We start from the raw sequence: 15,660 nt of genomic DNA on the forward strand, positions 1-15,660 counted from the left end.
CTAATGGTCAGGGGTACCTTTACCTTTACCTTTTAAGTATAAAAAGGTTGACTACCCCTGCTTTAGAGTGTTTGAAGTGCTTCACATATGAAGTATTGGTACATAAGTATTGACAAGTTGTTCAGCATCCAATCTGCTGGTTTTTCAATGCTCGCTTTCCTCCCCATTAGCAGAGACCAGCTAGGCATAGTATGCAAAACTCTATGGCAACACTATCTGAGGTTTGTATGTTCTCCAGTGTGGTCCATAGCAACAGTCACCACACCACACACAAATTGCTGAACCATCTTCAGCCTGACAAAGCAGTGCCCCAAGCGAAGCAAAGGGGCTGGCTTACCTGTGACTGCTGTTGTGAGTCACAGCATCAGCCCCTCTCCATTCCATTTAAATTAGCAGCTCAGTGCCCCCAGCTCCCAGCCCCTCTAGACGGTCCAGAAGGATGTTATGGTCGATGATGTCAAAAGCCTCTGAGATATCCAGCAGAACTAGGAAATAGCTCTCACCTTTGTCCCTAGCCCACTGGAGATCATTGCCCAGTGTGACCAAGGCAGTTTCAGTCCCATGAAGAGGCCTGAATCCCTACTGGAAGGGATCCAAATTGTCCACTTCTTCCAGGCGTCCCTGGAGTTGTTCAGCAACCACTCACTCAGTCACCTTGCCCAAGAATGGAAGATTTGAGAATGGGCAGTAGTTGGCCATATTGGCCGCATCTAAAGATGGTTTTTTAAGAAGCAGTTTGATAATTCATTTTCCCAGACTGTGTACTGCATTGCGGTGCTTCTGATAGCCACAGAAGCATATTTTTCTTCCTTCTGCTCCTCCCCTAATAAAAAGTATTAATCAGTATTGCAATTGTAGCATTTATCCTCTGGTTTGCCTGTCATTCTTCTCAGAACTTCCTGAGAAATGGCTGTTGTGGAGGCTGCTAAGTATCAAATGGGCTGAGCTAAAGCTGCTGTTATTTATTTATTTATTTCTCTGCAGAACTACCCTGCTTTGAGTTTACTTTCCGTTCTTCTAAAATAAATCTTTGTTTTGTCACTTGGCTTGAGTTGCTTGGCTCATCGACGATCCTGATGTTGTATAACTGGGGGTGATCTTACGTACAAAAGTTGTTGCAAGCCATAGAGATGGAAGTGGCTGTAGATTGCCGAATATTTTGGAAATGAATGTATATCCCCACACCCCTGAAAAATAATCGGCATACTTGGGAAAAAGAAGGGGAAAATACGAAGGAAAACACCATGAATGTTGCGTACAGAACTGGTAACCATCAGTTCACAAGTATGTTTCTCAGAGTCTTAATAGAGACCTACCTTGCTGTTGTTGTTTCTTAGCAAGTCATAGTACAGCGGTACCTCGCAAGACGAATGCCTCTTAAGACGAAAAACGCACAAGACGAAAGGGTTTTTCGTTTTTTGAGTTGCTTCGCAAGACGATTTTCCCTATGGGCTTGCTTCGCAAGACGAAAACGTCTTGCGAGTTTGTTTCCTTTTTCTTACAACCGTTAATACCCAGGGAATCCGCTCTCCGCAAGACGAAAAAATCGCAAGACGAAACAACTCGCAGAATGAATTAATTTCGTCTTGCGAGGCACCACTGTATCATAGGATTGTAAAGTTGGAAAGGGACCCTGAGACTCTTCTAGCCATGACAGAGGGACACCCAACCTTTGCTTCAAAACTTCCAAGGCAGGAAAGTTCACAGCCTTCCGAGGGAGTCCGTTCCAATGTCAAACATGGAAAAATATGTATCTCTTAGAGGCCTTTCTGATGATGATCCTTGAGCCTAGCGCTGACCTTGTGTGTGTAGATATGAGAACCAATTTTGTCTTCTTTGTAATGAACGGTGGGCCATACATTGTAAATAAAACGAAAATAAGTAGCCATTGATGGCTGAGTAAAACACTTGTTTTCGCAACTTTGTTTCTTTTTCAGATGTTGCTCTTGTAACATATTTTGGGGGAAATGATGAATGGAGGTGTTTGAGATATTGTCACAAGTGGCCTACAGCAAGTAAAATATGAGAATTGTGACAGAATGCAAACGTCTATAATTAAAATGAAGGACCATTCCTGACCAATTTGGGTAATTCTTTTTTAACGGTGAGGCTATAAATTGGCATTAATTCAGACTAAAGAACTAGGCTTTTAAAGTCTCCACTGTGTCTGCTTCATTCTAATGGAAAGAATCAATTTGATAACTAATTAAAAACGTTTTCTCTCTCTTATGCTTGCTTTAAAATGGAGCTGGGGTAGAAAGCTACTTTAGTGCTCACATCTTAAATTCAACAAATTTGTGACACGCATGGAGAGTACCTGAGACTTGGTTAAATGTGTTGCATTTTAAGCAATTACTAAATAGAACAAGCACTAAGTATGTCTCCTGGATGTTTCTTATTCAGAGTTAATAGGAACAAAAAGGGATTTTTTTATTTGTTAGGGGGTGGTATGTCTGGGAATTATTTTTGAGAATGGGGTGAACAGAGAAAACATTTGGGAACGGCAGCCTTAACGTTTTGATCTTACAACTGCGTACTCAGAAGTCAGTTTTATTTGATTCCAGTGGCACTTGCTCCAAAGAAAGGTGCAGCCTAATATGCCTCAAACTGGATTCATAAATTTTATGACCCAGTCCTAAATATGTAAACTGAGACTTACGTCTGAGGTTCATGTGCACAGGACTCTGGCCCTAGAACTTCATCCACACACTACATTTTAGTCAAAGAACAGAAAAAGTGTATGGCAAAAGATGTAGAGAGTCAATGTGACATGTTTTCAAACATTTATATAATATAGGGTACTCATCAAGGAAGGCAGGATTGGATTATCTGGTGACTTGTGGTTTGTTCTTCATAATATGTGAAATAGCTCTTGCTGTCACTGAACTTGGTTCTGCTTAAAACCAAATAATTTGGATTAAAATAGTTAATCATTTGGACTGAAGCTTCTTTGTTTGGATGTGAAATATTATCTGGAGTAGACTTGCAGTTGCTTTTTATCAAGAAATTAAAGATTTATTACTTATACCCCCCATCTGGCTGGGCCTCCCAGCCCCTCTGGGCAGCTTCCAACAGGATATTAAAAACACAATAAAAGATCAAACATTAAAAACTTCCCTAAACAGGGCTACCTTCAAATGTCTTCTAAAAGTCAGATAGTTGTTTATTTCCTTGACATCTGGTGGGAGGGTGTTCCACAGGGCAGGCGCCACTACCGAGAAGGCCCTCTGCCTGGTTCCTTGTAACCTCACTTCTCACAGTGAGGGAACCTCCAGAAGGCCCTCGGCGCTCGACCTCACTGTCCGGGCTGAATGATGGGGGTGGAGACGCTCCTTTCCTTTCCTTTCTAAAGCACATTGCAATCCTTTTGCGACGGGGTGGGGGGGCAGCAGGAACCAGCGAAGTGAAGAGCTTAACTTTGGGGATGCATGTAGCAAATTCAGGTTCAGTTTTCCTTTTGGCCTTGAAGTTCACTGGATGCTTCTGAGCAGCCCTTTCTCTGCCCCACTTACCTTACGGGCTTGTGGTGAAAGTGAAATGAACGCCCCATGTCAGCTGCCCACGCAATTTAGAAGAAGAGGGATACAGATTTGGCGAATACAAGTCTGAAAAATGAACAGTGATGGTTATCTGAGCAACTTCTCCTAGTGAGTTAGTTGAGTGCATTAGATCTGTTTGGTAATTTGCTGCAGGAATCTGCATGTGCTCAATGTTGGTAGCAATTAATAAATTCCTTGCTATATTATGTAAGGGGGGATTTGTGTGTGTATATATGTGCATATATTGTGTGTGTAGTGCTTTCCTTCTCTCTTTCTTCTGTTCCTAATTTCGGGACATAAAATGCATCAGCATCATTTAGGCTTGTTATGTTTGACCTTACCCTAACCTTAAGTCAGCCAGCCTGTCCTAGCAGTGACCCTTTGCCTTGATCCTATTTTACTTGTAACTCTCCACTTGCTCTTTGTTTCGCTTGGAGCCCATCCTAAATTTGGAAACCTTATGCCTGCGATTGGCTTGGCTGTTAACCCTTCTTCCCATTGTGGTTATGGAGATTACAGTGATCAAGATTGTTTCCAAGTACTTCATGGGCAAAATCACCCCCCTTCCCCAAAATGTAACAAGTGATATTTTGAGCACCAGAAGATGCCAACTTCTGTGTTGTGCAGTGCTCTTCAAAAGGCAGAATGTCAAGGCTGCAAATTTCATCATAGATATTGTATCTTACTCTGGAATTTAATTTAATGTCTCTTAGCGAGTGAAAGTTGCCTGAAAAACAGGGTACTAATGCATATAGCAATCTGCAGCTGCATAGAGAACAAGAGTTGTTAATAGGGGCATATGTTGTAAGTTTGGGACTATGGCATCATCAGCCACAGCAAGCATTATAGAAAGATACAGAACTGCAGTGATGGGAGCCTCTGGGGTTGCAAGATAGGCTTGGAGAGCTGCCTGGATCATCTTTGCATGTTGCTTTTGGAGGAAGAGTGTCCAGTGCAAGCAAGTACATTGAACATGTATGGGGAGCACATTCACAAGAACATTTTACCCTGCAAAATTTGAAGTTTTGTGGTGACTTCTCCACTTCAGAAATCATAGAATCATAGAATTGTAGAGCTGGAAGGGACCCTGAGGGTTATCTAGTCCAACTCCCTTATAGGGTTGTATGGTAAATTGTCCCTTATCTTGTGGGGCTAACATGGGACAATTTCCTGTGTCATATCATCACTGGTAAGGAATGCTAGTGATTTTTAAGCAGTGTAACCTGAAAATTGGCATTTTCTCTGTCTCCCTTTTCTGTGGAGTGCCCATATATGAAGAAGCAACTGTCAGTTGCTTCAGACGTCTTGCGAGGAATTGTCTTTTTAACAAGGCTTTACGTGTTTTACACATTTGAATCCTGTGAATTTCTGTTTCTCCCCACTTCCATATGCTTTTATGTGTGTTTATACTTTTATTGGTTTTAGGTTGTGTGTGTGTTTTTTTTGTTTCTCATGTTTTAATGATATACTATTGAGGTTTTTTTTAGACTGTACACAGCTTTGAGTCTTTTGAAATATCAAGTGGCTTATAAATGCTTATAAGTAAATAGAATAGAAAAGCACCAGCAATGCTATTTGAGGAGGATTTCCACAGTCAAACCTCCTTCTAAGGTAGATTATTATCTTTGAAACTTAATGTTTTTGTAACATATCCTTATATGGCAGTAGCAGCCAGTCCTTTACAAGAAGTTTCAGACACTTTAAATTTAACATCATGATGAATTCATGTTCTATAATATTTTGAAGTGGGTAGCGGGTGCTGTAATTCTTAAAGTTATTAATGTAATTTTATAACATCAAGGTGTGTATGCCAGTTTATGTATATCCTCCTCTTAATTCAGTGCAAGAAGAGCTTTGTTTTGACTTACAATATGATATTTTTGCCATATCTGACTATCTCTCCATCTGTGTTCCAATGCAGCTGAACCATGTGGCAGCTTTGAAACAATTTTCAAAGAAGAATTGCTCACTATGTTGAAATTAAAGACAAATTTTAAATCCATTAGTTAAATGACCAGTAAATTTGGATTGCACTCTTAAGCATTTAAGTAATTGAAATAAGTATTGCAGCATCACTGTCTTTATTACTGTACAGGCCTAAGCATGTTTGCTCAGAAGTAAGTTCCACTGAGTTAATTTACTACCCAGTATGCTTGCTGAGAATCATGGCCTAAACAATTTAGTATAATCTGGATCAAAGTACAGTAGTTGTTAGTGCATCTCAGTACTCTGTTGCAGGCGTCTGACGCCCTTTCCCCGTGGCCTGAAATATGCATATTCTAGTTGTGAAATGTTTTTCAACCAGTAGTTTTCAGACTCCGTTCTGGGGAATCCAGGGGTTCTTCAGAGAAAAGATAATTTGTGAGCTTTTCTTGTTTGCTGCTGTTGATCTTGGCAGGAATGCTAAAGGTGCGTTTCAGTTCACGCAGGGCAATGGTGAGCTCCAGGAGTCCCAGGCTGAATCTGCATGCACTGGAATATGCCCCATAATTCTTTGCAAGGTAGCGAAGTTTCATTGCTGACACTGAAGGTATCTTGAGCAGAAAAGGTGACACGGAAAGCTTGAAAAATACATCACTCTAGGAGAGATGCTGAACCCTGAAGACTCTGCATTGATTTTATATGGCCTAGACATGTACTGTATTTTCGTATATGTTACTACACTTTCTAACTGGAGGCATTTGTGTTTTCCTCTAGCCCTGCCAATTTCACTTTGGGAGAATTGCTAATTCCTCTCTGAAGTCTTAGCATTGGTGACTGTTTTTTTGTTTTTTTTTAAAGTGCCACTTGATATGCATTTTCCAGAGCAGCAGGTGTTTGTTTTCCATTTTTGAGTATGCTGAAGATCTGTGCTGATTCAGTGTTTCGTTTTAGGCTTAGTGAAGGCAAGAATATGACAGAGAAATGGGCAAAAAGTGTTTGTTTGCTGACTGTGTCATATTTATATGTTGGAATAAAAACATCAAATTCTGGGGATGGCAGGGGGCGCTAAAGTTTTTATAGTTAACGCTTGTGATTTGTTGTACTTGATGAGCAGAATCTAGGAAAAGTTCGGCACTTCTAAATCCTACAGATTTCAATGGAATTCATTTAAGCATTTTTCCATTGAGACCAGTGTGTGACTTAAAAGTGGTTAACTTTGCCCTTTGTGACTTATAATTACTAATTAAAAGAGGGCAATTTTGATTTTTGCTGAGAAAGCTTCAGTGTATGCATATTGTATCATGATTAGAGAGAGAAACAAAATGATATTTGTTACCAATTAAACCTGGCTGTGGTTCAGTTTTCTTTCCTTCATTTTTCTAAAGATTCTGGTAAGCATATTCCAGAAAATCTAGTATATTAAGGCTGCCATCTTATGCACACTTACATGGGAGCCAACTCTATTGACCACAGTAGAATTTTATTGTCAGTTACCAGTCTTGAAGATTTCAGAATTATTCCAGAAAAGAGTTAGGGGGAAGGTCATTCATTGGCCAAAGATCTTCCTTTATAACTAGTTTTGCATGGAACACATGCTTTGTTGAAAATTATTCCCATTGGAGCTTTCTTTCTGTCATTCTTTTTTTAAATCAAACCCTCATGGTTGCAGAGATATCCCCAAATATATACTATGCATTGTTGGCATATTCTAAATGCTTAGGGCTTGAAGAGAAAGTAATATGAATCCTCCATCCAATGTTTTTCAAATATTTGTTTCTATAATGTTTCCCTGAGTTTCAAGTAGACCATCTGTAGCATTTGTACATTACACTTACTCAATAGATGTTATAGTAAAACATCCCATTATTAGTGAATTTGCTTCATTTGCAGTCATTCAGCATGTTGAGCTTGGTATGTTAATTGCATGTCATGAGGTGAGGGGGGAACGTGATGCTCGTGCCGAGTATGTTGCTTACCCCTAAATTAGTGGAAAATGCTTAAGGCTGCTGGTCAAACATTTCAACTTTATCAGAATATCTGCAAGGAACATAGCTAATGTTTCTGTATAGTCTGTGAAACTGATGGAGTGATGGCTTTTTCTTTTGCTGACAAGTGAAGGCTAATACAAATTTGAAACCTCCCTTTACCAATGCATGGCTACCAGTTTCAGAATATTAACTCAGATGGAATGATTAATGCCACTTTTATTTCTATTTGTTACCAATGATCAGCCTCTGATCAATGGATGAGCTAATGTCCTGGAGATTTTTTGTTAGCTATGGCAGGTGTTGAATTTTGACGAGTATTTTTGTCGAGTAGAATGGGCTAGACGTCATTAGCTAAGTTACTTTCAGGGCTGGGGTGTATGTCTAGGTATGAATGGAGAAGATTTATGGTTAAATGATGTGGGTACTGCCAGAATCTAGAAGCAGGTGGGTAGGATTTAGGAGAAAGACATACAGTGGTACCTCGGTTTCGAACATCTCCGTTGACGAACGTGTCAGTTTTCGAACGCCATAAACCTGGAAGTACCATATTTTTCTGTGTATAACATGCCCCCGTGTATAAGACGGCCCCTATTTTTGGGGACTCAAATTTAAGAAAATGGGAGAAGTACAGTAAATGCTTCGATTTTTGAACATGCCTCGGAAGTCGAACATGACACACGGCTTCCGTATTGAGTTTTCAGTTTTCAAACATTTCAGAACTCGAATGGACTTCTGGAACGGATTACGTTCGAAAACCGAGGCACTACTGTATTTAGTCATTCAAGCACAAAATAAGAATCATGTTCCAAGAAAATCTGAATTATGTGACATGTATACATTATGCAAATTAAGAACAATTGGGACTCATCCACACTGGAGTTTATTGTGGATTTGAAACTGCTTATTTATTTATTTTCCCCTGTGTCCACGCGAGGTCCTCATTGAAGTGTCAACCCATACTTTACCTCTGCTAAATTCAGATTTTCCCAATCCATGGATAATCCAGTAAGGGAAGAAAACCCAGTATAAAATTTCATTTTGCCCCCTTGAAAAAAAATTGAGGAGCAAAACTAAACAGCCAAAGAAAGAAGCAATGCCTCTGGATGGTACTGGGGGATGATATGGATAATAATAAGAACACGCAACACTTTCTGATTAAGACCTTATTCAGGAATGTAGGAGCATAGTTTTCCTGGGAGGTTTGCCTTGTAAATGAGTCCACCAAACATACTAGCCTGCAAAGTTTTTTCACTAGCCTCCTGATAGTTAGCAGAGGAAGGATGGAGAGCCCTGCTGTTCCTGCAGCAGCCCACCCCCTTTCTACGCTGTGGAATGGACAGGGGGAAATCTTGCTTGGTTTTTATGCTGAGCACAGAGGTGGGAGGAAGCATTCCAGCCCACTCACTTGCTTTCATGATGAAAATCCTTGTTGCCTGTCTGGCTACCAGAAGGCTGCTTAAATACGTTTATTTATAATCTGCCCTTCACTTGAAAGTCCAGGGCTGAAATAAACACAAAAATTAAACCATAATTAAACCGTAAGATTCAAACAGCCTGGAACAAAATGCAGACTTCAGTTACAGAAAAGCTGGGAACGTCCCTTTCTGGGTCATCACCCTGTGATATTCTGTAGTGCCGTAACTAAAATTTCCCAGACCACCTGAGTGATCTTATAGGTCTATACAGAGCTGAGCAGCACTTCAGGCGACCCAGCCCCATGGGTACCTAGCTAGCCATTGTGGAAAGTAACAAGCTGGACTAGATAGGTCTTTGGTTTCACCTAGCAGGGCTCTTACGTTCTTCTACATCAAGAATATGGAGGTGTTCCACAGGCTTCTTCGAAAAGCTGAGTTTTAAAGGGGCTTGAAAGAGGTAAAGGAGGTGGCTGCACGAAGGCATTCTGGGAGGCAGTTTTAGATCTAAAAGCAGCAAGGACAAAAGATCGGGAGTTATTTGAGGGGAAAGAGACTTTTGAATGGCTGAAGGTCATGGGGAGAAGAGGCAGGTGGGTTTAAAGGTAAGAATGAGATGCTTGTTCAGGATTTTTGAGTGGACTGAAGAGTAGTGTAGGGATTTAAAGAGGGGCATCACATGGTCAGAGCAACAAGAAAGATGAATAATAATACCAAGTTAGGCAACTTATCCTGAGCTTGGTTGCATCTAGAAAGTAATGTTAGACTTTTAAAATTTGGGCAACTTCCTGTGGTCAGAGATAAAGGAGAGGTTCGCTGCTTTTTTAGTTGGGTGGTGTTCTTTCTGTGACTTTTGATGGATATTGCCATTGGCTGTGCTGATTGTTGTAGAGACTCTCCAGGCCCCATGGAAGATAGCATAAAACTACCCTGTATTGCGTTATCTTTGTCCTCCATCTAACCCTGAACTGGCGGTTTGGGCTGATGGAAGCTCTCCAGAGACTTCCACCTTCCTTTAGCGCCTGAGATCCTTTGGTTGCGCACACGGAAGATGAGCCCTGATCCTTTAAGTGCAAGGGAGCATTTAAGCAAGAGGGAGAAGCAGGGAGAACTCTTCTCTTTAATACGTTAGGTTAAAAATGCTTTTAAAAAGCGAAATTGGAGAGCCTCGTGATATATTCTTTGTCAGATATCTTGTTTCTCCCTTCGATGTAGATAATGCTTGTCAACAGCACAAGCCATCCTTCTTTACAGCCATGCTGAGCGTGTTTGTGCAGGCATGCTTAGACACTGGTTTATTACTCTGCACTTGATTATTTGTGGCTGAATGTGTGAACTGGCTCCATAGAAATTTTGCCTTGTTTTCTGAGGCGATGTGCAAATTCTGTCTGTTAAATAGGGCTAGTTCAGACATGCATGCTCATCACTTGCTCCAATTATTATGTGTGAACGGAGCGTGACGTATTTCTTTAGATGAGTTTCAGTGAATGAATGCTTCACTAACTGTGTTGGATTTGTTACATCCTAGTTCTGCCCAAAAGAACTGAGAACAGGTGTGAGTTTTGTTTTCAGCCCTTTCCCTACTGTAGCTGTTACAGCAGGTTAAGAGTGTAGATATGTGTGGTTAAGCAGGGAACGGCAGCTTTATTTGCCTCGTCCTTTTTATTTTTCTTTTGGGATGTAATTCAGCACTGCGCCGTCTGTTACAGATGCACTGGAGGCCAGTTATGGTTTTTATAACCACTTTTGTGACTAAATCTGTTATGGGAAATTAATTTAGAAGTTAGACAATTTGTGTTCCCTTTTCTGACGAAAACCTCTGTTTAATTAGTTGGTGGCTTTTAAGGCTGCCCTAATAGAGATTGAATTTAATAGTAGGTTTTTTCCTTCTGCTGTTGTTTTCACAAGAGAGTTTCAGGGGAGAAGCTCAATGGCTTTTCTAGACAAGTAACTACATAAGTATGAAAACTCGCACATTGTCCTAAACAGAATGCTAGACTTGGACTGGGGAGACCTGCATTCAGATCTTCTGAAACACTCTAGGGAACTTCTGAGACGTTCATTGTATCTCAGCCTAGACTGCCTCTTGTTAAAACGAGACAGCACCCATGTACACTTGTGCTCCTTGGAGGAAGAGTGGTATACAAATGTGGTATGTTTTTTAAAAAAACCTCTGTCAGAAGCGAGCTAGCAGGAAATCACACCGTTGCTGCTGCCAGTGCTGGGCCCGGTGGCAGCGTTGGCCTGGATCTGCAAGGCGTGGGGTGAAATCCTAGCCGAGCATGGTCATCTGGTGCTGTTGACTTGCATCTAGTAAGTAACTAAGTGCCTACTCAGAAGACAGCCACACTGAGTTCAGTGGGCCTTACTCCCAGGTAAGGGTGCGTGGGGCTACAGTGTTTTATCTAGGCAGCCAGGGCTCCTCTGGATGACAAGATCTTTTTGCACCAGGTCAGTGAGGACCACTTGCTTTTTAAAATTCTCCCATATATACAAAACTCCCTGTGCGTCTTTTGGACTGTATCTGTAGATTTCCCCCTCTGTGTCAAATATCTGGGGTCAAATAAGTGTTGTTTACTTTTTATAATACATGGAGGATTGATCTGCCTCGGGAGGTTCTTGACTCTCTACATGAAAGGGCTGGGGATTGGATTTGGGCCCTTCTGCATGCAAGGCATGTACTGTGTCATTGGAACATGTCCCCCATTGTGGTAATGGAAATATTCTTTGGTTAATTTGAGCTTAACTGTCCTGGGAAAACAATTGTGGAATCTCATTGAAACTCTTTTCACTGAACAATGTCCCATGTTGCATCTTCATTGATCCTGCATGTGGAATGACTTCCTGTTTCCCAAGGCAATCCTGACGGGCACTTTCTTCCCTCCCTTTCAGGCATGGTTCTTGTGCGTAGCGAGAATGGCCAGCTACTGATGATCCCTCAACAAGCTTTGGCGCAAATGCAGGCCCATGCGCAGTCCCAGCCTCAAACCACCATGACTCCTCGCCCTGCCACCCCTACCAGTGCTTCTCCGGTCCAGATCTCGACTGTGCAGGTCAGTTCACTGAGAAACGTAAGTAAAATAAAATCTTAAATTTCCTTACATTTGAGGGTATCCAAGCTGGCTGCCTCCAGGTGTTTTCCCTTGACATGCCCTGCGTTGTATTCTGCATGCCTGCAAAGTATGTCTGCGCTGGCTCTAGGTGGCAGGATTCTCAGTCCACTGAGAGACCCGCATTTACCCACCAGCCTTCCAGTGAAGCTTTTATTCCCCAAAACAAGCAGCTCCTAGTTATATCCTTTGCAAGTGCTTCCCATCCTAGAGCTTCACTCGCTGTGTTAAAAGCGCTCCAGGTTTCCATGGCCCAAAATCTCGAATTTCATAGCTGAAGAGAATGATCCAAATGTGGCAAATTTGCAAGGATTTGCTTAACATGCATACATAATATTGTTTGCGTAGCTCGGTATTGCATTCGGCTTTTCATACTGTGAGCCAGTCGTAAAGGAAAGGGGAAAGAGTGTGTATCTGGAGACATGCATTTCCTGGCTGATAGTCGTGTCATGAAAACTCCCACTGCCTTACGAGTGGAATTCCTGTCCAGAACTTTGTTTACGGCAAACACTTCCACTATGTCGAACCCTTGTTGTTGTTTAGTCGTTTAGTCGTGTCCGACTCTTCGTGACCCCATGGACCAGAGAACGCCAGGCACTCCTGTCCTCCACTGCCCCCCGCAGCTTGGTCAAACTCATGCTGGTAACCTCGAAAACACTATCCAACCATCTCGTCCTCTGTCGTCCCCTTCTCCTTGTGCCCTCCATCTTTCCCAACATCAGGGTCTTTTCCAGGGAGTCTTCTCTTCTCATGAGGTGGCCAAAGTACTGGAGCCTCAGCTTCACAATCTGTCCTTCCAGTGAGCACTCAGGGCTGATTTCCTTCAGAATGGAGAGGTTTGATCTTCTTGCAGTCCATGGGACTCTCAAGAGTCTCCTCCAGCACCAGAATTCAAAAGCATCAATTCTTCGGCGATCAGCCTTCTTTATGGTCCAGCTCTCACTTCCATACATCACTACTGGGAAAACCATAGCTTTAACTATACGGACCTTTGTTGGCAAGGTGATGTCTCTACTTCTCAAGATGCTGTCTAGGCCTGTCATTGCCCTTCTCCCAAGAAGCAGGCGTCTTTTAATTTCGTGGCTGCTGTCACCATCTGCAGTGATCATGGAGCCCAAGAAAGTAAAATCTCTCACTGCCTCCATTTCTTCCCCTTCTATTTGCCAGGAGGTGATGGGACCAGTAGCCATGATCTTCGTTTTTTTGATGTTGAGCTTCAGACCATATTTTGCACTCTCCTCTTTCACCCTCAATAAAAGGTTCTTTAATTCCTCCTCACTTTCTGCCATCAAGGTTGTGTCATCTGCATATCTGAGGTTGTTGATATTTCTTCCGGCAATCTTAATTCCGGCTAGGGATTCATCCAGCCCAGCCTTTCGCATGATGAATTCTGCATATAAGTTAAATAAGCAGGGAGGCAAAATGCAGCCTTGTCGTACTCCTTTCCCAATTTTGAACCAGTCAGTTGTTCCATATCCAGTTCTAACTGTAGCTTCTTGTCCCACATAGAGATTTCTCAGGAGACAGATGAGATGATCAGGCACTCCCATTTCTTTAAGAACTTGCCATAGTTTGCCATGGTCGACACAGTCAAAGGCTTTTGCATAGTCAAAGGCTTTTGCAAATTAAATCTGAGGCCTACTGCAGACTTTGTGCTTGGATATTGACCCACTTTTCTGTAGTTAGATGGAGATCAGTTTGTTCATTTCATCCTCCGAATCACTCCTCTAAAAAAAATAATGTGGAAGTTAATGGTCTGAACATGAAATGTGCATGAATATAATTGGCTGCTGTGGTCAGAAGCAAGCATGAGACTTCAGGACTCCGACTGAGGCCGATGCTAGATGCTTCATGGGTGGTGCATGCAACTGTGTTATCAATGTGCTTTTTTTTGTTTGGTTTTCAAACAAAAAGAAAAGGCCGTAGGAAGTTGCATTTGGAAGTGGATGAATGGTAAAGAGGTGCTTGACCCTGTCCATTTCACTCTGCTTTTTGCTCAGAATTGCCCCCTAGGTTAAGGCTACCAGATTTTTTTTCAATGAATCTGGGGACCCTTTAATTAATTAATTACTGCACGTTCGGGATGGTGATGCTGCAGCGATGGCAGTGACAGAGGGGTGGCCGCCACCTTGACCTCAACTGCCATGTTTCCTCTTCCTCCGAGGCTTCTAACTCCTTTCTCCATGAGCATGGGCAGCCCCTGAGTTGTTGGTTCTTTGGTGGTGGTAGTGGGGAAGCGGTGCATGGTGGGTCAGGCATGGAAGGCGGAGAAGGAGGGCTGAGAGCGGTGGCGGTGGCGAGGCTCCGGCAGTCCGATGCCTCCCTTCCCATTGGAGCAGCCCCTTTCCCATTCCTACTTGCGAAGTAATGTACAAGGTGTTATGGATGCGACTCAGAACATCTATTTTTAGATATAAGGCCAATAAGCAGGGAAAGCTACAGAGGGGGTGGGGATCCCTCAGCTGGGAAGCGAGGTTTCACACTGCCTTTCGGAGCAGCCCCATCCCAACTCCTACTTGTGTGCAAGCAGGAGGGGGCAGGGATCTCAGGCAGCGTGATGCTTCCCTTCCCATCGGAGCCGCCCCAATCCCCTTCCTACTTGCATGCAAGCAGGAGGGGGCAGTTGTAGAAGTGTGCTTGCCTTAATTTCCATTTTTACAATCCACTCCAATTGCAGTATTTAAAAGTCTGGGTCATAATTTAAAAGTCTTTGGCCATAATTAAGGATATTGGATATGTGGCCATAGTTTAGGGATGGATAGTTAGGGACTTAAAGTTGAAGCAAGGATGGGGAGGTGGGGCTACTTTAAGGATCTGAAAGTCTGGATTTGGATAATTAATCATCTCATGTTTTCTGATTCTACCTCAACTGTTTAGTTAATACCTATTAGAACAATGCTGATTTAGTCTTAGAGCCATAACATTTTTATGCAAATTCAGACAAGTGATTTTTTATTTTATTTTTTAAAAAATAATAAATTAATACATTGCAGCTTCAAATATTAGGATTAAAGGAGAATTTTTTTCCAGCAGAAAACCAGCCTTTATCTCAAGGTTTTTTATTAGAGGCTTGGAGACCTGACATATTGCTTTTGGAATTTTAATAATAAAATAGCCTAATTAATAATGCCAGTTATCAAGTTCAGACTTCCCTGAAGTTACATCCTGTACTCTGTTAATCTTCACAGTAACTTTTGATGAAGATCTAACTTGCCATATCAATGTTGGGATCAAGATAGTAAGAGAAGCCCTGTGACTTTTCTGTGATTCCAGTCCTATAGCCCACAGAATCATGTAGAACATTGTCCAAAACTGGTTTGAAGTCCATATCATGATACTGGTTTTGTGTGTGTGTGTGTGTGTGTGTGTGTGTGTGTGTGCATTCGTACTCGTGTGCTATGCAGAAATCACAATGTGGGGGAAACCATGAAGCCAGTCAATGCCTCTGCATAGCTCTATCCTTATTTCAGACATTGTGATATATATGATGATTAGCTGGTGATATATCACAATGTTGAAAACCAGCTATCGTCCAGCCCTAGTGGGTTATAAACCTGTTGGTTTAAAAACAAACAAAAACAAACAAAAAAAACCCATGAAAAATCTAGACTAGATCCAAAGTTATGAAGATGTGCAGCTGAAACAACTCAAAGCTATAACTATTCAGGACTAAGTACTGGGTGTGGAT

At 41.9% G+C, this 15,660-nt stretch overlaps 1 protein-coding gene across 2 annotated transcripts in view; it reads left to right on the forward strand.

Moving 5' to 3' along the window:
• TAF4 (TATA-box binding protein associated factor 4) overlaps positions 1–15,660 on the forward strand; it is a 79,008-nt gene that overhangs the window by 33,833 nt on the left and 29,515 nt on the right. Inside the window, exon 3 of one of the 2 annotated variants that reach the window (XM_079978972.1) lies at positions 11,755–11,933. In XM_079978972.1, coding sequence (XP_079835098.1) covers positions 11,755–11,933 — 179 coding nt within the window. The remainder of the gene's footprint in view (positions 1–11,754; positions 11,934–15,660) is intronic. The other variant, XM_079978973.1, reaches the window with a different exon arrangement.

Source organism: Podarcis cretensis (assembly GCF_951804945.1).
Source record: "Podarcis cretensis genome assembly, chromosome: 6".
Taxonomy (NCBI): Eukaryota; Metazoa; Chordata; class Lepidosauria; order Squamata; family Lacertidae; genus Podarcis; species Podarcis cretensis.